Source organism: Homarus americanus, unplaced genomic scaffold (assembly GCF_018991925.1).
Source record: "Homarus americanus isolate GMGI-L3 unplaced genomic scaffold, GMGI_Hamer_2.0 scaffold14467, whole genome shotgun sequence".
NCBI lineage: Eukaryota > Metazoa > Arthropoda > Malacostraca > Decapoda > Nephropidae > Homarus > Homarus americanus.
This window is the reverse complement of record NW_024733734.1, coordinates 3,343,392-3,369,759: the sequence shown is the minus strand read 5'-3', so window position 1 is coordinate 3,369,759 and position 26,368 is coordinate 3,343,392. Positions and strand designations below refer to the sequence as shown.

Below are 26,368 nucleotides of genomic sequence, written 5' to 3'. Positions count from 1 at the left end.
CTTTCTGGTCCTTGTAGCTCATCACTCAATACTATCAATTCCTTGTATGTAGTATATGAGCTGAACTTTCTAGTCCTTGTAGCTCATCACTCAATACTATCAATTCCTTGTATGTAGTATATGAGCTGAACTTTCTAGTCCTTGTAGCTCATCACTCAATACTATCAATTCCTTGTATGTAGTATATGAGCTGAACTTTCTAGTCCTTGTAGCTCATCACTCAATACTATCAATTTGTATGTAGTGTATGAGCTGAACTTTCTAGTCCTTGTAGCTCATCACTCAATACTATCAACTCCTTGTATGTAGTGTATGAGCTGAACTTTCTGGTCCTTGTAGCTCATCACTCAATACTATCAACTCCTTGTATGTAGTGTGAGCTGAACTTTCTAGTCCTTGTAGCTCATCACTCAATACTATCAACTCCTTGTATGTAGTATATGAGCTGAACTTTCTGGTCCTTGTAGCTCATCACTCAATACTATCAACTCCTTGTATGTAGTGTATGAGCTGAACTTTCTGGTCCTTGTAGCTCATCACTCAATACTATCAATTCCTTGTATGTAGTGTATGAGCTGAACTTTCTGGTCCCTGTAGCTCATCACTCAATACAGTCAACCCTCGCTTTATGCGGTCCCACTTTACGCGTTTCCACGTTTACGCGGTACCCTGCCGAACACGGAATGCTCACTTTCCGCGGTGTGTGTACCCTTTTACGCGGAGAGCGGCGCGAGCAGGGTGCGCACAAGATTCCCCAGTCATCAAAACATTACCTAGTTCTTCACCCGCCACCCACCACAGCCGGCCCAAGTCAGTGATAGTGATAATAATAGTGAGGATATGGACTTATATGGACTTTGAGGGGTTTGACAAAGAGGCCCTGCAAGCCTCTGTGGTGGATAGTGTTACAAGTGATACAGGTGAGGGCCAATAATCTGGCCTTTGCCTCGGAACCAACCCCCCATACCCGTGTGCCCAGCCATCTTTTCTACTAATGTAAGTGTTAAAAAACCTAATATTATTGATATTTCTCTTAATTATTAATTGTGTGTGCATACCATCATAAAATTAAGAAGTTATTTTTACTACAACGTAGGTATTGTGTCTGAAAAAGTGGAGTTTGGGGGTCGGCCCGGTCTCTATTTCAATTAATCCCATATGTTATGTTGTCCACTTACGCGTTTCTCACTTTACGCGGGCCGCCGTGGGTTGAATTAACCGCGTAAAGTGAGGGTTCACTGTATACTACAGTATTGTTAATAATGGGACACTTTGATTGCTGATATATTAATGAATTTCAACCAAACATTTCAACATTGCTACATTCAGGGAGTCACAGCTTTCTCTTTGGTTATAGCTTGCACCTGGAGGTTCACATGCCAACAACATTCCAATGATAGAAGGAAGCAGCAAGCAACAACTTAGGAATGAATCATGGCATTTCCCTCTGCAGATCATGTTTGCTATACTGAATTAACCTCAAAATAAAATATGTACACTACTAGCTGAAACTGTACTACCGAACAGTTATGGTACATACTGTACAGGGGGTGCCCGACTTACAAACATCTGACTTATGAACGCCCGCCGATAAGAACGGGGTTAAACTTTAAATTTACAGTACAGTATAGTCTCGATTTACGCGGATTTGGTTTATGTGTTTGGTCATTTAACGGCACCTTGCCAGACCGACAATTTTTATTTACGCGGTTCATTCCATCATTTATGCGGGAAGCGGCGCAGGCAGGATGCGCACAAGGTCGCCCAGTCAACAAAACATTACCGAGTTCTTCACCCGCCACCCACCACAGCCGGCCCAAGTCAGTGGTAGTGATAGTAAGGATATGGACTTTGAGGGGTTTGACAAAGAGGCCCTGCAAGCCTCTGTGGTGGATAGTGATACAGGTGATACAAGTGAGGGCCAATAATCTGCCCTCTGCCTCGGAACCAACCCCAATCCCCGTGTACCCAGCCATCTCTTCTACTAAGTAAGTGTTAAAAAACCTAATATTATTTATATTTCTCTTAAATATTAAGTGTGTGTGCAAACCATCATAAAATTAAGATGTTATTTTTACTACAACGTACGTAAAGTATTGTGTCTGGGTGAATTATAATTTGTTTATTTACTGAAGATTTTTGTTTTTAGCTCATAAAATTCATAGAAATTATCCGGCCAGAATATAATTTCCATTGCTGGAATTCTTATAAGATAATGATTAATTTGAATATAAACAAGCTAAAATTTGCATTAGACATACAAATTTTAGATCTAATTTAAGAATTTTATTCGAGAGCAAAACTTTTATCTTTTGTGCAAAAAATATATGACGTTTATAATCAAATTATTCGCAGTCTTGCAAGGAATCCAGCAATGTCAACTATATTATCCTAAACATAGTGTGAGGTATTATTTATTACTATACCTAAAACCTAATGTTTTCACCCAAACATTTCACAGGAAGGGAGGAGCCAGCGAGCGTGGGAAGAGGAGTTGAGTCCATTATTTGAAAGGACATTAACCAGTGAAAGTATTTCTCTTAAATATTAATTGTGTGCATACCATCACAAAATTAAGATGTTATTTTTACTACAACATACTATTGTGTCGAAAAAAGTGTAGTTTGGGGGTCGGCACAGTCTGTATTTCAATTAATCCCATATGTTCTGTTATTTCGTTTACGCGTTTCTCGTTTTACGCGGACCTCCACGGGTTCAACTGACTGCGTAAATGAAGACTATACAGTCAACCCTCGCTTTACGCGGTCCCACATTCCGCGTTTCCACGTTAACGCGGTGCCCTGCCAGAACCTAACGTGCTCACATTACGCGGTGCGTGAACCCCATTACGCGGAGAGTGTCCGGCACGACGCTATTTTTAGATTCGCCCCACCCGCCTGCCCACCTGTGCTCTCGCCTCTCCCTCCTCCTCCCTCCCTCCCTCCTCCCTCCGCCTGGGCAAGCCGTGCAGTAAGGTTGCGCAGTGTGTGTCTATGTTGCGTTATCACTGACGTCATATGACGTATCGGACTGTGATTGGCCATGCATCCCTACCCCCCTCTGCTGCTAGCTGTAATTGGCTTAAAGTATTATGACGTGTCCACCCGGGGGAGGGAGGGAGGGAGGAAAGACGATGCTTGACCTAGACGCGCCAGTTTCATCCCTCCAGGCCAGACCGTGTAAACGTGTATCCATTGTTCTGTAAAATGGCTTCCGCCGGACCACCGCCCCTAGAGAGAAACCTTTCCTTACCTGGACCCAGCGGCACTAAGCCAAAGAAGACACGACGTTCCTTAAGCTACGAGGTGAAGTATACCATCATCCAAGAGTTGGAGAAAGGAATAAGGCAGGTTGATTTGGCGCGCCAGCATGGTGTGAATGAATCTACGATTCGAACAATAAAGAAGGATGCAGCCAAGATAAAGGAGCACATGAAGATCACAAAGTCTACAGGTGCTTCTATGATCAAGTATTTTCACAACCAGGTGCTTCTCAAGAGAGAAAAATTACTTGTGAGGTACTTGGTGTGTCAGGCGCGACGGAACATGGCGGTCGACACGCGCTCTGTTAAGGAGTACGCACGTGAACTGTACATTGCAGTGGCACGAAAGATGGGAAGTACAGAGCCCAAACCCTTTAATGCTTCCTCTGGGTGGTTACAGAGGTTTAAGATCCGGAACAAGATCGCCAATATAAACATTGGTGGTGAAGAAGCGAGTGCTGACCGTGCTGCGGCTAGGGAATTTCCTCCGTTTTTACGTGAGATTATGGAGGAAGGACAGTACACCAACGACCAGGTGTTTAACATGGACGAATCTGGTCTTTTCTGGAAAAAGCTACCTTCCAAGTCCTTCGTTGTAAAGAATGCCAGCAAGATTCGGGGCCGGAAGATGCAGAAGGAACGCATCACTGTCCTGTTTACCACCAATGCCTCCGGTACCTGTAAGCTCAAGTTATCGGTGATCCACACAGCACGCAAATCGCACGCCTACAAAACCATGGACATGACCAAGCTAAATGTCCACTGGCTGACCGCACGTAAGGTGTGGATGTTCTCTACACTGTCCCTCTCCTGGTTTGATGACTGTTTTGTTCCCGATGTAAAGAAATTCTGTGAGCGACAGAATGTCCCATTCAAGATTTTGTTGCTGCTGGACAATGCACCAGGATACTCGCCCCTACTGTTAGATCGTCACCCCAACGTAAAAGTGGTCTTCCTTCCTCCCAACACTACGTCTATATTACAGCCCATGGACCAAGAGTTAATCTGTAATGTAAAAGCTGCATTCTCTACGAAAAAATTCAAGCTCCTGAACGACTACACCAACACCAGGGAAGAGTTGCTTAACCTGAGTGACACCACCACTGATAGCAAGAGCGAAGAAGATGAGGATCAACAGTTGGCACAGCAAAAAATACTGTTCAAACAATTCTGGAGAGTATTTAACATCAAGAAAGCTGTGGACTTCTTGGTGGAGGCATGGGATCAGCTGTCTATTGCTACAATTCGTCACGCATGGAGACATGTGTTGCATGGAATACCAGGTGAGAGGAGGAGTCAATCTGTGACTGGTGAGGTTCAGACTGTTGCAGTAGCAGTGGACCTTGCCAGAGAAGCTGCGCAGACTGTTACAGTTCCAGGCTTCTGCGAGACCACCAACAACGACATCATGGAGGTGATAATGGAACCTGATGTGACTACCGAGGAGATGGTACATGATGATGACGATGTCAGTGAAGAGGCAGGTGGTGCGTCATCCCAAGAAGAACAACACTTATCCCATAGTAATGTTTGGGGTGCCATCGAGTGTATCGAGAAAGCCAAGCTCCTCCTTTCCGACGACCCTGACGCAAACAGGTATGAAATCTTCACTACCCAGCTGTTGCAGACTATGGAGCCCTACATCAAGGTGTATCACGACAACATCAACACCAGCCGTCAGCAAAGCATAACAGATTTCTTCGCCCGCAACCCACTACAGCCAGCCCAAGCCAGTGATAGTGACAGTGAAGATGACTTTGAGGGATTTGTCAGGGAAGCCCTGACAACTGTAAGTGACAGTGATGGTGATGCACCTAGTAATGGTGATTCACCTGAGGGCCAGTAGCCTGCCCTCTGCCTTGGAACCAGCCTCCATCCCTGTACGCCGACCCATCTCTTCTACTAACGTAAGTGTTCCACCTAACTTAAAGTTTTCCTAACCTAACCTTTATTTTTCCTATGTTAACCTTTATTTTTCCTAACCTAACCTCTTCTATATTACTTGTTTTTTCATACCATCATAAAGTTAAGATAAAATTTTTACTACAACATAGTTGTGTGTCGTCAAAAAGTGGAGTTTGGGGGTCGGCCCGGACTCTATTTCAATTAATCCCATATGTTATGTTATTCACTTTACGCGTTCCTCACTTTCCGCGGGACCCTGCGGGTTACATTAACCGCGTAAAGTGAGGGTTGACTGTACTGTATTTTATTGACCTGATGACCATTTTTTACTTTCATTTACTGTATTTTGTCATTCTATTTCTTCGTTTGTCTTAAATTAAGTTATTTTAGATGTATATAAGGACTTAGGTTATGATATAGTGGAATTTTAAACATTGTTCTGTAAGTATGGTATGCATATAGCATGTGTTCCGACTTACGTACAAATCTGACTTAGGAATGTCCTCAGGAACTGAACCCGTTCATAACCCAGGGACCCCCTGTATAAACAAAGAGTTGGCATGTACTGTATGTATGTGTACAGCAAATTATTAAAAAAATTTCATATAACCTTACCTTCAGTCTAACATTTGATAAGACATGAAGAAACGTTGTACGATGATTGTTCCACTTGAGTGATAAAATTTCCTCTGTCATTTTTGCTGTCCTGCAAAAAAAAAAAAAAATTATTTACCACTGAAGCCTTGGATCAGAGTTTTTGGAGAAAATATGACTAAATCTGAAAGCTTATATTCTAGTGAGGTGTGCAGACAGGTGATTCTTTCATGTATAAGCCATTTTAGGGAGCTAGGAAAGTAGATTGCACGCACGCACGCACGCACGCACGCACGCACACACGCACGCACACACGCACGCGACGCACGCATTCACGCACGCACGTACGCACGCACGCATCGCACGCACGCACGCGCACGCATGACGCACGCACGCACGCACGCACGCACGCACGACGCACGCACGCACGCGCACGCGACGCACGCACGCACACGCACGCACGACGCACGCACGCACGCGCACGCACGCACGCACACACACACACACACACACACACACACACACACACACACACACACACACACACACACACACACACACACACACACACACACACACACACACACACACACACACACACACACACACACACACACACACACACACACACACACACACACACACACACACACACACACACACACACACACACACACACACACACACACACACACACACACACACACACACACACACACACACACACACACACACACACACACACACACACACACACACACACACACACACACACACACACACACACACACACACACACACACACACACACACACACACACACACACACACACACACACACACACACACACACACACACACACACACACACACACACACACACACACACACACACACACACACACACACACACACACACACACACACACACACATATTATAAAAATTATCAGCAACTTGTAATCAACCAGTGTATGTATTCACTCCCAGCCAATTTTACCTTTTTGCATGGTCACTATGTTGAAATGCCCTGTAGTATTAGGGTGTGTCATAGGAGGGAAGATCAGCTAAAACTAATGGCCCATCACTTTTTTTGGTAGATTTTAGTGTATATAAACAGAAAATAATTTCAGTTTCAATATTTTGCAACCTTTTGCTAGGTAAATTTTAGCGTGAAATTTATCGAAAATCTAACGTACAGCTGCATTAGTGCATTACAATTAAATAGTGAACATTACTTTCTGACTTCATTCTTTAACAACCCAACTAACAATATTTTTTTCTGTTTCAGATTCTGATGCATTTATAAGTTGTTAATATTTGCGATGGCTGCTTGTGTCAGGACGAGGAACCAAAAATCCAGCCATCTCAGTCACTATCTTGGGTCTGGGAGAGAGCTCCTGAAGTCGGAGTTGCCTACATTGAGAGATGCTTTGAGATACGGTGTTTTAATCAGGCAAATCAGTGAAAAAGAACCAAAGAACTTACACAAACAAAGACATTGCCAGTGATATGACCAAAGCTGTCTTGGCACAGTACACTCTGGCTAACGCTCAGTTCAAGCCTCCAGTCATAACAAGTCAGAAGAAGATTAGTGAGAGACTGCTAGCCAGTTGGGAAAAGGCAAGAGATATCTCTCTTGGGAGAGGAAAACTTGCAGTTAAGGACAGCTTTGCCAAGCAACTGGACCAGTTATTTGACATAATTACTTGCAAGTGCCCATTGTTCTCTGTCCTGAGTTTGGATGCGATCGTGACTGTAAATCCGAGGCCCACATGTCATGTGGACATGTCCTGGCGCCTACCAACCACTGCCCCACTGCCTTGCTGATTAACCTTGGCAGGTATAAGGCTATGGGAGTAAACCCAAACGAAAAATCTGCTGTGGAGCCCCGCATTAGGCATAATGCTTACAGAGCTCCAACAAGACCCCAATGGCAGTATAGGCAGAAGAGGCTACCACCATGGGAACCCAACGACTACACCGGCGGATGAAGGCAATGTCAGATAGACAGGCTACTAAGGCGAAACCCAACAAACTGGGGTCAACTCACAGAACGAGGGTCTGGCTACACCTTCTTCTGGAAGGGTAAACCTGCTGCAGAGAGAAACCGCATTTATGGAGTTGGCTTTGCCATTCGCCAACACATCCTACACAGGCTAACTCAAATGCCTATTGGGATCAACGAGAGCTTCATGATGCTCCGAGTCCCACTGAATTACTCACGTCATGCCGACCTCGACAGAGTGCTAACCTCTATCCCCAGAGAAGACAAGGTTGTGCTCCTTGGCGACTTCAATGCCAGAGTTGGCAGAGAAGCTAACATTTGGCAGTGAACCATAGGGAGATATGGACTAGGCAAGTGTAATCCCAATGGCCTACTCCTCCTCAGCAAGTGTGCTGCACACAACCTCACTATCACCAATACCTTGTTTAGGCAGGCCGACAAGTTTAAGGGTTCGTGGCAACACCCACGACCCAAACACTGGCATCTCATTGACTACATCATTGTCAGAGTAAGAGATCACCTGTGCAGATTCTTCTTGATGCATTACAGATTGCCAAGTTGACGTATCACTTAACTCCTATTTTAATGATCATGAGGTGGAATACTATTACCCTCTATTGGAGTCGAATCTCACGCACAATGCTATCCTTATCCACATACCTACGCTGGGGCAGCATAAGTTTAATGCATGGCATTTAGAACCCTTCCCTTGGCCTGTTAACGACACACTGTATGCTCTGGATAGGCCTAAAGAACTTTTGCTTGTAGAAGAATATTCTTTATTGGCATTAGATGATCCTAGGGTACTATTGCGGTATAAGTCGTCATATCTACACTTACACGTATGTCCAGCCTATATTTTCGCATTTATTCCTGCTGCAGAAGGGATATGTGAATTGGCAGTCATACAAACTAATGTACGCACAGCACTTACGCAATGTAGCTATAGGCCAGTTGGTGTAAAACTGTGTTTCACGGTCATCTCCATAATGTGCAATACTTTTTCTTTCCTAATGACACTACTGTTATTTTAAAATGCCACGATGGTGGTAAGCAGTTATAGTTGTGAAAGGTCATTACAAGGCTCCGGATTACTGTGAAGTAACTTTTAGTTCATTACGGACCTTGCCTACTTATCAGCATTTTGCTTTGAATTTAAATCTCACTTCTGATTTAATTCCCTAGTTTCCTGTTATGAACTTTACTGTAAGTGACCTTCAGATTGTTTCAAAGAAATTAAAACTTATTTCCTACTTGAAAGAATCCCAATTTGCTGATTTGAGTAATAATCTGCCATTTTATTTTTCACAGGGATTTGCAATGCCAAGTCTAACAATTCCCACAATTATGTTAATTCTGGCAGTTATGTTTCTGTTTTGTTATTATAAGTCAGTGTCATCCAAGTTGATAATTGTACACAACATACTAACCCGTAAGACACTTAAGTCTAGGACCCCTGTAGTCGATGAAAACCCTACGGTTTCAGAGTCCCCAGCTTAGTGTTTACATACATGTTTGTAACATGGTTAGGTTTATGTATAGGATGTAGTCTGCGAGTTTATTTAATCCTCACGGAGCTTGGAAGGCAGGTGACCGAGAGATGTAATAGCCCCTGTCTCCACAACAGAAAGATTATATAAATGGTTTAATTACATTTGATTTATATACTGATTCACCCCCTGTAACTTTCCACTGGCTATGAGTTGTCATGTTGTTATCACGTGATTGGTAGCTTCCTTGGAGTGAGCCCAGTGACTGCTTGGGTCAGCATGGGAAAGCCGGCACCCAAGAGGTCAGTCCCACTCAAACTCTCACATTAGAAGGACATGATTAAACGGTCTATTTACATAGCCCCTGTCCTTCTCTTCACACTCAAAAATAGTGAAAGTTACGGTTGATATACACTCGGGAATTGTACAAACAACAGTTCCTCAATAAAAGGAGAAACAGACAATTGGGTTTCGCTACTAAAACCCAAAATAATATAAACGATCAGGCCTATAGACGTAGGCCTAATTCATATATATATCACAAGCCCAAGACGACAGCTTCAACTGGTGAGTACAATACAGTAGTGTATACAGTACAGTACTCCCTCTTTATCGACGGATTTTTTATCGGCGGTTTCGACTATCGACGGATTATTTAGCCGGGATTTTTATTTTGGCTTTATTTGAACTCCGCGGGCCTTGTTTGTACTTTCGCCGCTAGGCGGCACTAGTGGCGTGACTAGCGCCTACCCGCGGCCCGCCTTCCCTGAACACAAACATCAGCCAAGCCGAGTGGGCAACAGTCTTTGATTTTCAACTTTTGCTGGTGGTTCATCACATGAACTTATATCACTATGCCTCCCAAACGACCTGCTGCTCCCTCTGGATCTACACCTAAGAGGGCAAGACGAGTGCTGACGCTGAATGAGAAGAATGAAGTGCTGAAACAACTCGACAGCGGTATGAGCTATGCAGCTGTTGGCCGCCACTTTGGGCTCAACGAATCCAGTGTGCGTGGAATTAAACGACGTGCAAAGGATCTGAAGCACGCTTTAGCTTCAAGTGCACCAGTGACATCAAAAGTGACAAGCCATGTGCGTGATGATGCCCTCATTAAAATGGAAAAAGCACTGAACATTTGGATAGAGGACCTAAACCGCCGCCGCATACCACTTGACTCGAAATTTATTAGGCAGAAAGCTAAGGAACTTTATGATAGGTTTTCTAAAAGTGATGATCATGGTGTTGGTGATGGTGATGGTGATGATCAGGGTGATGGTGATGGTGACAATTTGAAAAAATTTGCAGCTAGCAAAGGATGGTTTGAGAAATTCAGACATCGTTATGGGCTGCATAATATAAAAGTGACTGGCGAAGCAGCATCAGCAGACACTGTGGCAGGGGAAGCATACCCTGCAGAGTTTGCTAACCACATAGCACAAAAGGGTTATAGGCCGGAACAAGTTTTTAATGCTGATGAGACAGGCCTATGGTGGAAGAAGATGCCACGCCGAACCTACATCTCTAAAGAGGAAAAAAGTGCCCCTGGATTTAAAGTTGCGAAGGACCGAGTGACAGTGATGCTATGTGGGAATGCGGCAGGGCATATGATTAAGCCCATGTTGTTATACACTGCCGCACGACCTCGGGCTCTCAAAAATAAAAACATGAACTTGCTACCAGTTTTCTACAGGAACAACAAGAAAGCGTGGATGACATCTGATTTGTGCGTGGATTGGCTGAAAAACTGCTTTGCTAGAGAGGTGAAAAATTATCTGGATGAACTTGGCATGGAGTTCAAAGTGGTATTATGTCTAGATAATTGCCCTGGCCACTCTGAAGAACTCAAGACTGCCCACCCCAACATTGAGGTGGTTTTCCTGCCAAAAAACACCACCTCCATCATCCAGCCAATGGACCAGGGAGTCATTGTCGTGTTTAAGGCTAAATATGCAGAGAAGACTTTCAGCATGATTCGTGAGTGCCTTGATAAGGATGCTGATGTGACACCCAGAGAAATGTGGAAGAAATTTGATATTGCACAGTGCATAAACTTCATCGCTGAAAGCCACAATGAACTGTCGCAGAACTGTGTCCGATCATGTTGGAAAAAATTGTGGCCTGAAATTGTCCCAACATTCACAGGGTTCCCAACAGCCGAGCCTCAGTTACGCAACATAATAACTATGGCAAATGAAGTTGGAGGTGAAGGGTTCTCTGACCTAACAGCGGAAGAGGTGCAAGAAGAGTTATTGGGAAATGTTGGGGACCCATTTACAAGTGATGAACTAGAACAATTAGTGGAGCTGCAGGATGAAACAGACGATGAAGTGAGTGATGATGAAAATAAGAACTTAACTTTAGATAATCTTGGTGAAGTGATAAGAATGAGTAAGGCCCTCTCTGCTCGTCTCTATGACATTGATCCCTCCCTTGATAGGTCCCTTAAAGCAAAGAGAGCTATTGAAAATGTTATGTTGCCATATATTGAACTGCAGAGGGAAATGAGAAGCAAGAAAGCACAGACCACCATCACCAACTTCTTCAGTCGCCGAGTGCCTGTCATCGCCGAACCTGCCGACACCTCACAACAACAACAAGACGTAGAAGCTGCCGGCACCTCACAACAATAAGACGCAGTACCTGCCCACACCCCTCAAGAAGATGCAGACCTTGACTAATCATACTCATCTGACTGGTCAGGCTTTTAATAAGCCTCAATCATCACACTTGTATATACTGTATATACTGTATTGTTTACTGTCAGGACCGATGTTCACTTCAATAAATTAAATGGTAAGTTTGCTAGTATTTTTTTCCACTTATTATATTATTATTTATACACTATTATTTAAGGTTATGTGTAAAGGAAACGCATTAATGCTTAAAGGTACATTTATTCAACATATGCTAATAATAGTTAGAAAAATTACGCAACCATCACGGTATCGACGGTTTCTTTATCGACGGCCGTTTACAGAACGTAACCCCCGTCGATAAAGAGGGAGTACTGTATAGTAAATTTTGTTTATTTACAATACAGTACATGTACTGTATATTGTACTTGTACACCACATGTTTACGTAAATAAATACAACTGTGTCTGTCCATGCGAGATATGTAATTTATACTCTCAGAAATCTTAGATCTTTTCGGTTTCATTTACATACACCTCGATTTATGATCTTTCGCTTTAACGACGGTGAAGTTTTAAAACCATTTCCTATCACACAACCCTACTCCAATGTTTGTTTTAAGGGAGATAAGACACCAGGCAAGCTGGAACTCAGGTCATCACTATTTCATGAGTGGGTATGTAAGCGTGTCTATGGAGGGGATTGAGACAGTGTTGTATTGTTCATCGTGTCTCACGCCCCCAAACCACATTTTTAGCCAGTAGGCCATAGACCATGCGTTAGTTAAGACTCCCCCCCCCCCTGCCTTAAGGGAATGGGACGCTTACACAAAGTTCATCTACCCACACACCACCGCGTGGCCACCCAGTACACTACAATCCTGTGCTTTGTTTCATGGTGATCATATCTGCATTTGAGTGTGTAACTTATTATTGTTGTTGTTGTTGTTGTTGTTAATATTTATCATTGGTATTTTTTCCCCCTAATTAGTAAGGACATCACTAGCGTTCAGATTGTAATTTGTTTTGGTGATTGCTAAGTGATTTTTGCTAGCTATATTTGTTGTGACTAAAGTGCTTTGGCTCTGTGTTTATGAATATGATGTGAGCAGTATCATTGTTGTTATGTTGATGTTTTTATCAGTACAGTACAGTATAGTCTGCATTTACGCGGTCAATTGAACCCGTGGAGGTCCGCGTAAAACAAGAAACGCATAAATGAAATAACAGAACATATGGGATTAATTGAAATAGAGACTGGGCCGACCCCCACACTACACTTTTTCCCACACAATACCTACGTTGTAGTAAAAATAACATCTTAATTTTATGATGGTATGCACACACAATTAATATTTAAGAGAAATACAGTCACCCGCTTAATGTCCATTCAAATAATGGACTCAACCCCCCCCCCCCTTCCCACGCTCACTGGCTCCTCCCTCTCTGAGAAATGTTTGGGTGAAAACAGTAGGCTTACATTTTTAGTAATAAATAGTACCTCAGACTAAAGTTAGGATAATATAGTAATTGACATTGCTGGATTCCTTGCAGGACAGAGAATATTTTGAATGTAAACATCATATATTTTGCACAAAAGATAAAATTTTTGCTCATTTTCATCATCTTCTTAAATTACATCTAAAATTTGTATGTCTAATGCAAATTTTAGGATGTTTATATTTAAAATGATCACCATCTTGTAAAGATTCCAGCAATGTAAATTATATATTTTATGAGCTATAAACATATATATCTTCAGTAAATAAACAAATTATACTTCACCCGCGTAAATGATGAAATTTACCGCGTAATTAAAACATTTCATTCTAGCAAGGTGCCGCGTAAATTACCAAACGCGTAAACAAAAACCGCGTAAATCCAGACTATACTGTATTTGTTTTTTCTTACAGTGAGAGGACATCACAAACATTCATATTGTACAGTATAGTTTGTGATTGTGAAGTGGTTCATTCAATGAATGATAAATTAAAGAATGTTAGCAGATACATCGTCAATAATTTATTTCTCAAAAAAAAAAAAAAAACCCTGTATCAGCCCCTTTTAGTCTTTATATAAATGACAGGGCAATACAGTGTCTTTATATAATCATATCACCCCCTGTAACTTTCCACTGGCCATGAGGTGACATGATCATATCACGTGATGGGCAGGTTCATTGAGGCGCGGCCCAGTGACTGTTTAGCTTAGCATTTAAAAGGCTGGCGCCCTGTGGCATTGTTACTCAACCCCTCACACAGATCAGACGTATTTAGAAGGTCTATTTATACAGCCTCCGTCCTTCTCTTAACACCCATAGTTACAGTGATAAGTTACGGTGATCTACATTTTGGAACTGTATCCTTGATAGTTCCGAAATAAAAGGATAACAGACAATTGGGTTTCGTTAACAAAAACCCTCTACAATATATATGTTCCAGCCTCATTAACCTAGACAGACTCAGCAGTTAAATGGCCTAGAACACCCCACCTGAGCATAGGTCACTGACGCACATCGGGGCCTGGGGGGCAAAAATATAATAATAATAATAATAATAATAATAATAATAATAATAATAATAATAATAATAATAATAATAATAATAATAATACAGGTTGTACCTCTCTAGTCCGGCATTCTGTGGTCCGGAAACTCCTGTGGTCCGGAACGATTTTAGTTTGTCCAATAGGTAGATAGGCAGCTCTCTTTTTTTTTTTTTTTTTTTTTTTTCCTTATCTGAATTATTATTATTATTACAGGAGTATTAAATTTTTGCCCCTCAGGCCCCAATGTGGGTCAGTGACCTATGCCCGGGTGGGCTAATCCCCTTAAAAAAAAAAAAACAGCCGCGGGAAATTAAGGTTTGTTTACATCCGGCAGTTCGGCTGCTCTCTCTCTCTCTCTGCTTGTCTATACAGAGTACAACATTTAACCCTTCAATATATATGAGCAGTAAATAAGTGTTGCTTTCATATTCTTATGTAGAGTAATGACGATATGTTTTCACATGTGCGCACTTACATACGAGCAGTCTCACTATTTTTTTACCATTAATGGTTAGCTACTTATATTGTTCCATTTATTAACATTAAATAACATTACAGGTACTTCAAGCAACCATATTCATTTTTTACATTAATTTTACTACAGCTAAACTCAGGGTCTTATTTTCTTCAGTTTTATATGTAGTACCAATCAGTCACTGGTTTCGTAAGCTTTAACATAAACAATGCCGGCAGCCGTCTCGTCTCCTCTAATATTCCACGTATCATTAATAAATTGTATTGTTAATTTTGCACACACGTACATTAATTCAATAAAAACAAATTCAGAAACATTAATTAAAATATATATGAACAGTAAATAAGTGTTGCTTTCATATTCTTATGTAAAGCAATGATGATATGTTTTCACGTGTGCGCATGCGCACTTACATATGCGATCTCTCTTTTTCTGTACCATTATCGTTAGCTAATTCTATTGTTCCATTTATTAACATTAAATAACATTACTTAAAACAACCATATTAATTTTACTACAGCTACAACCAAGGTCTTATTTTCTTCAGTTTTATATGTAGAACCAGTCAGTCACTGGTTTTGTAATCAACGAAAACAATGCTGTGTCATTTCCTCGTGTGTTTTAATTTTCTACGTATTATTAATGAATTGTATTGCGCATTTTGCACACATAAACATTAATTCAATAAATAAGACATTCAGTAATAAACAATAATGAATCTTTTGTACGTAAGAGAAATGACGCTGTTTACACGATTATGCACGTCGTCTGCACGTTGGCGGGCCGTTCAAACCCGTCGAAATTCAAGTTTCCGCCGTCAAAATTTTTATTTATTTATTTTTTTGTGTGTTCCAATAAAATACATTAAGAATTAAAAACTCGCGAAATTTGAGAAGCTACTATACGACATTTAACCCTTCAATATGTCTTCAAAGAGACCATGACGCAGAGAAAGTGGTGCTAGTGCTTCCAGGCATAAGCACAAGTCACTATCTATCCAGGAAAAGGGTGAATTTCCATGGTCCGGCAATTTCCATGGTCCGGCACCGGTCAGGTCCCGAGGTTGCCGGACTAGACGACGACGACGACGACGACGACGACGACGACGACGACGACAACAACAACAACAACAACAACGACAACAACAACAACAACAACAACAACAACAACAACAACAACAATAATAATAATAATAATACAGTGGTCCCTCGGTTAACGAGCACAATCCGTTCCAGCAGGTTCCTCGTTAACCGAAAATCTCGTTAACCGAAACCATTGTTTCAATGGGTTTTTGGGTAATTGGTTCCAGCTCACCGAAAATTGCCTAAATTCAACAAAAATGTTAGAAATTGACACTTACTTTGAGGTGTGTATGTAGAAGGCTCCTGGATGATGATGCTGATGTGAATTTTAAGAGGGAGGTGGAGGAGGTCAAGGGAGAAGAGAAGGAAGTGAAGGTGGAGAAGTATTTTACTGCTTCTTGGAAGGTGAGTCACCTTCCATGAAAATGTCAGGAACCTCTGGACTGACAGATTCTCCACCATGAACATCCTCTCTCCTTCTTGAAGTGGAAGGCTGAGGGCTAGCATCATACTCTCTCCTTCTTGAAGTGGAAGACTGAGGGATAGCATCTTGTTCCCTCTGCCTTTTACTGAAGAAAGTGTCACTTGTGGTCTGTGGGGCATCTCTCCTCCTCACCATTAACTTATGTTTAAAGAAGGAGACCATTGAGTCCTCAACATGACACAAAGTTAATTCAGTTTTTTCCACATCTGGGTGCTTTGAAACCAGTTCCCTGAACTTCTCCCAGTAGTAAATCACATCTTTCAACTCTTTAGTAGACATATGGTCATCACTTTCAATTTCCTCCTCACCACTGTCAGCCTCTAACATCTCATCCAGTTCCTTCAAGTCATTAGGAGTAAGTTCCTCCTCATGAGACATCACAAGCTCTTCGACATCATCCTCTTCCACTTCAATGCCCAATGACTGACCAATGGACACAATCTCCTGGTCCAACTCTGTGTCATCCTGAAATCCCTCAAAATCATGGACTACTAATGGCCACAGTGCCTTCCATGAAGAATTGAGGGATCTAGTGGAGACTTCTTGCCATGATGACACAATCTATTTTACAGCCTCCAGGATGTTGAATTGTGTCTTCCAGAACTGTTTCAGTGTTAGTTCAGGATCAGTGGAAGTTGCCTGATGACACCTCCTAGATATTTTCTTCATGTACAACTTCTTGAAGTTGCTGATCACATTCTGGTCCAATGGCTGTATGATTGATGTAGTGTTGGGAGGCAAAAACAACACTTTCACAAAGTCAAATTGATACTCCAAAGTTCTGGCAAGTTCAGGGTCATGACCAGGAGCATTATCCATGAGGAGAAGAGCCTTTAAAGTTTAAAGGGAGTTTATTGGTGGTTAGGTAGCTCTTGAGGGCAAAACACCTCAACAGCCCATTCATTAAAGAGCTGTCTTGTCACCCATGCCTTACGGTTGGACTTCCAATAAACTCCAAGCTTTGCTCTTACTACTTTCTGTTGCTTGAACACCCCCTGGGGTTTTCAGAGTGGTAGACAAGCATAGGCTTCAGTCGGAAATCCCCTGAAGCATTGGCACCAAGCAATAGAGTGAGACGGTCTTTCATGGGTTTATGCCCAGGTAAAGAGGCTTCATCTCTGGTGATGAATGTTCTTTTGGGCATCTTTTTCCAGAACAGCCCAGTTTCTTCCACATTGAACATTTGCTGTGGAAGATAATTTTCTTCTTCCATCAGTTCTTTAAATTCCACTAAAAACTTTGCTGCCCCTTCCTTATCAGCACTAGCAGCTTCACCATGCCTAACAACACTGAAAATGTCACTTCTTTTCTTAAATTTTTCGAACCAGCCTTTGCTGGCCCGAAAATCTTCAAATTCTGTGCCTGAAGAACCAGGTTGATCTGTCTTTAAATGTTCGTAAATCTCCCTGGCTCTTTCACAAATGAATTCAGTAGAAACTGAATCACCTTTCATCTGTTTTTCCCTAATCCAGATGAGAAGTAACCTCTCAGTTTCTGCAATTAGGGATCTACTTTTAAACACTCTGGTAGATTTGTCTCTCACTTTCACTTCTTTAAATTTGTCTTTCTGTGCAAGAATTGTCGACACAGTTGATGTCGACATGCCATATTCTTTGCATAGCACATTTGTTCTAATACCTTCTTCATGTTTTTTTTATAATTTCCCGCTTGGTTTGGATTGAAATCGCTTTTCTTGATCTCTTAGGCCCCATGCTGGATTCAAACAATGTCAACATGAGATTTTTTAAGTTTAAACTAAATGTAAATAAATATTTTCTTTAAAATAACACTGCTCTGCGCTATATATTGTCAATATGTAAAATAAACTTCAAAATGACCAATAATTTGCTTGGAAACACAGAAAAAAAGCATTTAGTTGAAGAGAGTCTCAAGCAAGATGTTACCTCCACTGAAAACAAAGAGAGACTAACGCTTGTTTGGTGTGTTAAAAGGCTGGATGGCGCGCCACAAACTAGTGACTTTACCTTCAATTATGTTCAATAATTGTTAAAATGACTAAAAAATTTAATATTAAACTTTTAAACTTATTTAATAGTATAAATTTCTTGATATTTACTAAAATAGTAAGGAATTTAAGCCCTAGAACAGATTACTGTATAGACGGACTAATACTACAGCTGGTTGACCGCCAAGTGCAAGCGAAAACATGTTGAGGTCGGCTCGTAAGAAACTCATTAATCAAGGGACTGCTCGTTAACCAAAGTTAAGAATCTTATGGGAGGTAACTCGTTAACCGAAATCTCGTTAACTGAAGCGCTCGTTAACCGAGGGATCACTGTAATAATAATTAATAATAAATAAAAATTATAACCAAAATATAATAATAATAATAATAATAATAATAACCATAATAAATACACAAACGAAAAAATAAATCAAGAATGAAAAACGATATACAGCATGTGTTGCCAATAGTAAGAGAAAAATTGAGACCCTGCAATTTTGTGTGTAAATGAGACAGAGAGATAGATCAGCAACCTGGGACTTGGTCACAATTTTTGTGATGCCAAATGGCAGCAGGGTCTACCATTAGATAACACAGTATGCTTCCAATATCTTCCCTGGCGGTAGTACCTCCCTGTTTGGTAGCTGCCTACTACCTAACCTAAACTAACCCACCAAATCTTCCCTAACCTAATATACTAATGTTATCTTATAGACACGGGATACAGGTACGGCAGCCATATACAAAACATCGCTGTCTATTGGTAAGGCAGCCTAATGCACATGCATGGTGGGCTGACCATACAATGATAGTTATGAAGATAGCCTTCTTTCTCACTAACCAAACTTAACTTAACCTGCCATTAACATTGCAATCCATCAACATGGCTGCTGTACCTATATCCGGTGTGATTTTTGGTGTATGGCTACCATACCTGTATCCACATATATTTTTAATCTTGTAACAAAAAGAGTTTTCTAAAAATTTGAACAAGAAGCCAATGTGGTAGACACATGAAAGCTCGTATCCACACAAAAACGTAAAATTACACCATGACAACACAACAAAGTTGCTTTCATTGGGGTAAAATTTTAGTTTCGGCCATTCCTGTAAATATCCAAACTAATCTAACCTAACCTAACCTAGCCTAGCCACAGAAACCAGGAAGTATATCTAACCTAACTGGGGGGCTTCAGCCCGCAGACCCCCATAAGATTTCCCGGATGACCGAAACTAAAATAATACCTTCATTGGTACTAGATATTAAAATAAGTACAGTACTGTACTGTACTTTTTATTTAATAAGGCTAGGAAGCTAGGTAAGGTCAGATAGGTTTCTTTGGTTGGATAGGTGAGGTTCTGGTTAATATTCGTTTAATGGCTGCAGCTAGATTTTTGTATTTGGTTATTTTAGGATTATTTTGGTTTGGTTTGGTTAGGTTAGGTTAGGTTATGTTATGTGAGGTTTCAACAGTGATTTGGAAGTTGAAATTGTTATGAGAATACAGACACAAAAACTATTCTCATAACAAAAAGGAGCTACAGTCATTAAACGATTATTAAACTTGGCCCAAGTTTTATTAGGTTCTGTGCATTGTTACATCGTTTTTATTGCTAACTATCATCCAAATAACATCTGTGGAAATAACTAATGAAATTCAACGGTAATTATTGATGACTGACCTGCCGGCTATTTAGCATAGTAAACTATTACCTGCATAAAAATGCCGCATTTTGACTGTGTTTTATAGAGGAGACTGTTATAGTTTGTGCAAATATTTTTTTTTAACACAACCCATCCCAAATTTAACCAAACTTAGCCTAATCTTAACATAAACCACCACATTACCGCTGAGAAGACAAAGTAGTGCGCACCTTAGCAATTATTTACGACTTCACAGCTGCTGATTTTTAATAGAAAACAAATTATAAAATGCCGCAGGTTCACTGTTTTATAATGGACACTATCATAATTATGGCAAATGAGTTAAAAAGTGTTTAAATAAAAGTTCAAGTTCAGTTAACCTAACCGAACATAACATAACATAACATAACCTAACCTAACACTTGCCATGGGTGAATTACTGTTACTAAGATGCGGGGAAGCAGCTGCGAAGTCCTCCATATTAGCCAGGACTTCACAGCCAACGAGTTATTTGTTTTGATGTTTATATTCTTACTATATTTTCATGAGCGAGTTGTGATATAATAATAATTTTTATGAAAATTGCTTCGTTTGGTAGATATTTATGCAGCAGTAAACAGCCAATCGTTTCCGATCGATGCCAGTCACCAGTGTATGTTTATAAGTTACACAGATCGGGTTGCTGCTCTCACGTCCACAAATGCATCAAATTACACCATATATTAGTAAGTTTTTTTTTATTAATATGCTGGGGGACCAAAGGGTTGAGCCCCATGACTAGAAAGTTAGGTAAGGTTAGGTAGGTTTGTTTGGTTAGGTTGGTGAGGTCTTCTCACATTTCTTCCACATGTTTTTCTTATCAACTGAAGTTAGATTCAGTTTAATTTAGAAAGGGGTGTACCCATTTCGTCACCACATTTTTTACTCATTTCATCACCACATTTTTTACCCATTTCATAACCGCATTTATTACCCATTTCGTCACCACATTTTTTACCCATTTCATCACCACATTTTTTACCCATTTCATAACCGCATTTTTTACCCATTTCGTCACCACATTTTTTACCCATTTCATCACCACTGTTTTTACCCGTTTCGTCACCACGTTCATTCCCATCACCTTTTCAAGGGCAATACATTCCAGAAAATTCTTACATAATTAATACAAAAATATATACACGAAAATTTCACCAAATTTGCCAAAATAACTGTTGCTTGGGGTAGAAAATAATCAAAACACCTAGATAACAAAATTGTATTATGAAATTATGCCTCGGAATAACAATACATTGGATCATGCAAGCATCTCACTAAGACAATTAAAGACGAAAATAAAAACGTTATTACTCATGCAAGCATTTCATTTAAACAATTTATTAAAGACTAAAACAAAAACAAAAAAAACATTGTTAATACCACTGCAATTATCTCACTTACACAATATGTGAATGACTAAAATTAAAAAAAATTAAAATAAAAACATTGTTATTACTCATGCAAGCTTGGAAGACGACACTGACAATTTTTAGGAAATTAGAAATGGTGATATTTTTTTCTTCATATTCATCCCACAGCTTCCAGAGATGGGCTTGTTTGTCATGATTTGCTTTTCTTGTGCATGATTTTAGCTTGTGCTCAGCAACTAGTTGTAATTGCAAATCAATGAAGAAGACGAAGAAATCACCTTCATTTGTTCTGAATTTTGTTTATTTACCGATGTTTTAAAAATTTTCTTTATTAACCCTTAGGCCCCGGGTGACGTTCCAGAAGGCGCGCCTAATCCCGCCACTGTTTAAATGCCCAGCGTGGTTTATCAGGTTCCAGTGTGACTATTTGCCTCTCACACCACACGCTTGGCCACAGGGAAGCTTCCTGAACATAATTACTGTACCTACTTTTGTTGGTTTAATTTTCATTGTTTGTCTATTTTATCATGTTGTATCAAAGTAATATTGCTAAACGTAGTGTAGTTGTATTGTAGTGTAGTACCTGTATTACTGTAAAACAATGCTATGATTGTTATAAATGTATTTATTTGTGGAATTATTATTATTTTATGAATTACTTGCTCTACCAAACACAAAAACAGCCAGGTAGACTGGCAACCGACTGGTGAGTGTTGCCAAGCACTTTTTATGAAAAATAATGCCAATAAAATATTCTAAATGAATTATTTATAGCAAATAATTATTAAGATCAGTAAAAATATACTGTACATTATTGGCCACCCCGCACACAAAGGCAAGCTAAAAATAGCTGCTAAGTGCGGAGGGATCACGAGCGTCAAACCAACACTGTCTTTCTATCACCCCCCTCCTCCTCCCTCCCTCCCTCCACACTGCCAGGGAAGTTTCTAGAGGGTCAATATATACTTTTTCTTATTTATTTTTATTTTTTCATTTTAAAAGGTTAAAAATTATTTTTGTTAAAGTTGATTTTTCTCGATTTACTCCCGCAAGGGGGGGTACTGTCACCAGCACCCTAACCCGGGGCTTAAGGGTTAAATAATTAATATTCATTTATAAAAACAAAATAATTGGTATTATTATAGTGGTTCACTCAACATTCCTACTCCAAATCTATTATCATATTCGGAAAATACGTCTAATTTTAAGATAACTTTCATCTATTACATTACCGTCGGAAACATATAATAACGGAGATAGCGTTTGCCAAATCTTTCTCTATTTAATAACATTAATCTTCAGCCATTATCGCCGACCCGACCTCCCACTCAGCGTGTTCCCTTCATAAATCGTCATGCGCATGCGTTCCCGTACACTTCACGCGGCCAATCAATAGCGGTTTTTTCCACCAATTAAAATGAATTGTGGTTTCTGCTTTTAAAATTCGAGGTATTCTTTGCTCAATTAGATTCGATTGTGATCTTGGGTCTCTCATATTTCGAAATTCAAATTAATTTCCAACCATGGAAGTCTGTGATGGGTGTCACTTCAATTACATGGAGTTAATTGCTCGTTTTGGGGAAAAAAAACGAACAAGCTACAGTATATTTTAGATCTAATGGTGTTCTCCTGACCTTAATAAAATGTCCTAAGTGTAATAAGGATTGTAAATAACGTCAAGACCAACACAGTTGGCATTGTAGGAACTCGTTCCTTATTCCCAAGACAAAGAAGAGACGTTGGTGTTCATACACCGTCACTGATTACAAAGGAACATTTTTAGAATCTGACGGCAAACTGGAACCAGGCCAATAAGGTAAGAAATAACAGTGATTCCCTCATTTGGTGAGAGTTTGGTTTTGTAAAATCAACATGAGAGTTAGGTTAGGTTAGATTATCCAAAAAAGGTTAGGTTTATATGTTTTTCTAGTGTTTTTTGGTGTATCTTGTTTTCACTTGGCCATGATTTTTGTCTGAAAACGCCCCACCCAAAACCCCGGTTCCCAACAGGATCCCCTATCTTGTTGGGAGTAAAAGGGGGCGATAACTTTAAAAAAAACAAAAAACAAAAAAAAAACAGCAATTTCTGACGGAAATCAAGGCCAGAACCAATTAAAATACACTAGAAAAAAAAACATAGTTTTGACTTTCTAACAGAGTTGTGTGAACTACTATAAATTTACCCAATTATTCTCGAGTCGTCTGTATACATGTGTAATTTCTATTAGTGTAAAATAACAACTTATAATTTGTCACTCTAATACCAGCAACTACACTTTTAGTCTGTTCGTGGTGACGAAACGGATTTGATATTGGTGATGAAATGAGTTCTTTGGTGACCAACCAGGTTGGTGACGAAATGGGGTGTATACTTTAGAAATAACCACTCTTTAACACATTTTACATAACTACGACAGTGTCCACTATAAAAAACATTGAAATTGCAGCATTTTTAAATTCGCTTTCTAAGAAAATTCAACGGCTGTGAAATCACAAATAATTACCAAAGTCCTCCATATTAGCCCCCTTTCTTTTTAACCTATCTTCTTCTGTAAGTTTTAACCCCATATTTCCCACTTTTTCAGTCCCTGCTCTCTTTGTGGCTGACATAAAATGAACTCAAATTTTACTTTGAATTTATAAGGGAAATCGTCTCAAAGCACTAGTGATAAAAAGGCACTTCTTAACCTCACGTTTACCATATACAGTACTATATATTGTTACACTGTACTCCGAGGAGTTACAAATTATTGCTAGCTTAGCTATGTGCCACTGACGGTATTCATATGATCGGGGAATAAAAAGCACAGGGCCTGCTTACCTTGAAAACTGGAGTGAAAATACAAATAAGTATATAATTATCTATGGGATTCACACGCAAATTTCACGTGCCAGTTCCTGTCAACACTCGATGCCAATTGTACCAGGTGTGACCGTCAGAGGCTGTCACTGTCACACACCCTCTCAGCCTCCATGTAAACAAGTCGCTTCCGAGACTCGAAATCCTCTACTGAACCCCGAACCCTTTACCTATAAAACACAAAAACCTCAAGTCATATTTCAACGTAGTGAAACTTGATTTTGTTAATACTTTATGATTTTTACATTAGCAGTGACTATTCTAATCTATATACACAATAACCGCATAAGACTTACCTGGATTGGGGAGATACTCCTCTCTCGAGCGTCAATGCCTTTCATGAGTCACCGCTTCGAATCTACGATGCCAATGTGTAGTGATTTGATGATTGTGCATGGTTTTATCCTCTTTTCTTTTTAACTTTTTTCCTTTACTTTTTTTTACTTTTATCCTCTTCACCACTGATCGGCTCGGTAGCCGCTTGGGCGATCGGTCACGTCTCTTTTCATTTATATTCTTCACCAAAAGATCGGCTCGCTAGCCGCCCGGGCGATCGGTCACGTCTCTGTCACGCACTGTTGGCAAGCACTGGGCATGCACCGGCTCCTGAATGTACCTGAACCCGCTCCAGTGTTGGTCAAGTCTTGTCTTGAAAGAGCTCACACTCGGTGCCGTCACAACACTCTCTGGCAGATTGTTCCAAGAGTTTACAACCCTCACTCCAAAAAAGTTTGCCCTCACGGTTTTCTGGACTTGCGGCTTCTTCAATCTTGAGCTGTGACCCCTTGTGGGGCGAGCGTCCGCCAGCTCCAAGTAAGGACACTCAACTGAGTAGTGCCACCTGAGATGCTTATACACCTCAACTAGGTCCCCTCTTGCCCGTCTGTAGTATAAGCTAGGCAAGTTCAGGCGCTCCAATCTCTCAGGGTAGCTGAGGTGCCGAAGTGCAGGCACCAGTCTGGTGGCCTTCCTTTGAACATTTTCAACCAACTGACAGTCCCTAGCATATCTCGGGGACCAGATGGGGTGACAGTACTCCAGATGGGGAAGCACTTCACTCCTGAAGATCGTTACGAGGGACGGACCGTCTAGATATCTGAACGACCTTCTTATAAGACCCAATAATTTATTTGCCTGATTTACCTTCTTCTCACAATGGCCCGAGAACTTCAGCTCATTGTCAACATACACACCTAGGTCCTTCTCACACACAGTCTCAACTAGTGCAGTTTCTTCATCCCGTTGGGACATATGATACGCCTCCTTACCGTTGGTACGCCCCAAGTGCATCCTCTTACACTTCGTGACATTGAATCTCAGCAGCCATTTCTTCGACCATTCCTGGAGCCCACAGAGGTCCTTCTGCAGCTCTTCACAGTCCGTTTGGTTCTTAATTTCCCGAAATAACTTGCCATCATCGGCAAACATTTGTATGGAGGAGTGTACAACGTCCGGCATGTCATTTATGAAACAAACAAGCAACAGTGGGCCCAATTCACTGCGCTGTGGTACTCCACTTGTTACAGGTACAGATGACGATTTCGTGCCATTAATCACCACACACTGCTTGCGGTCATGTAGAAAGTCTTCTATCCACGCTAGGACATTTCCCCGAATTCCGTACCCTTTCAGTTTGATTTTCAGCCTTTCGTGGGGTACACTGTCGAAAGCCTTGGCAAAATCTAAGTAAATATTGTCGATATTACCACCCCGTTCCAGAATATGGGTCCAAATAACCAATACCTTGAGCAATTGTGTTTAGCAAGAGCGCCCCGGCATAAAACCGTGTTGGCAATCTTTTGCAAGGTTGTTTCGTAGTAGATGTTCCATCGCGGCATCTCTGATAATACTCTCAAGTACTATGCATATTATGCTGGTCAGGCTCACCGGTCTATAGTTGTTCGTGGAGTGACTATCGCCCTTCTTGAAGATAGGACTCACATAAGCCACTTTCCATTCACTGGGGACCATTTGTTCATCCAGGCATTTACAAAACAGGATCTTCAG

The 26,368-nt window shown here is 40.7% G+C and overlaps 1 protein-coding gene across 2 annotated transcripts in view; it reads right to left on the bottom strand.

The window, feature by feature from the left end:
* LOC121869934 (protein tramtrack, beta isoform-like) overlaps nt 1-24,818 on the bottom strand; it is a 93,366-nt gene extending 68,548 nt beyond the window's left edge. The window contains exons 1-2 of one of the 2 annotated variants that reach the window (XM_042371500.1): nt 24,658-24,818; nt 5,783-5,873 (exon numbers count right to left, since the gene is read on the bottom strand). In XM_042371500.1, coding sequence (XP_042227434.1) covers nt 5,783-5,863 — 81 coding nt within the window. In that variant the 5' untranslated portion in view covers nt 5,864-5,873; nt 24,658-24,818. Of the gene's footprint in view, nt 1-5,782; nt 5,874-24,322; nt 24,512-24,657 lie in introns of those variants that run through there. The other variant, XM_042371499.1, reaches the window with a different exon arrangement.
* Between the last annotated feature and the right edge of the window lie 1,550 nt (nt 24,819-26,368).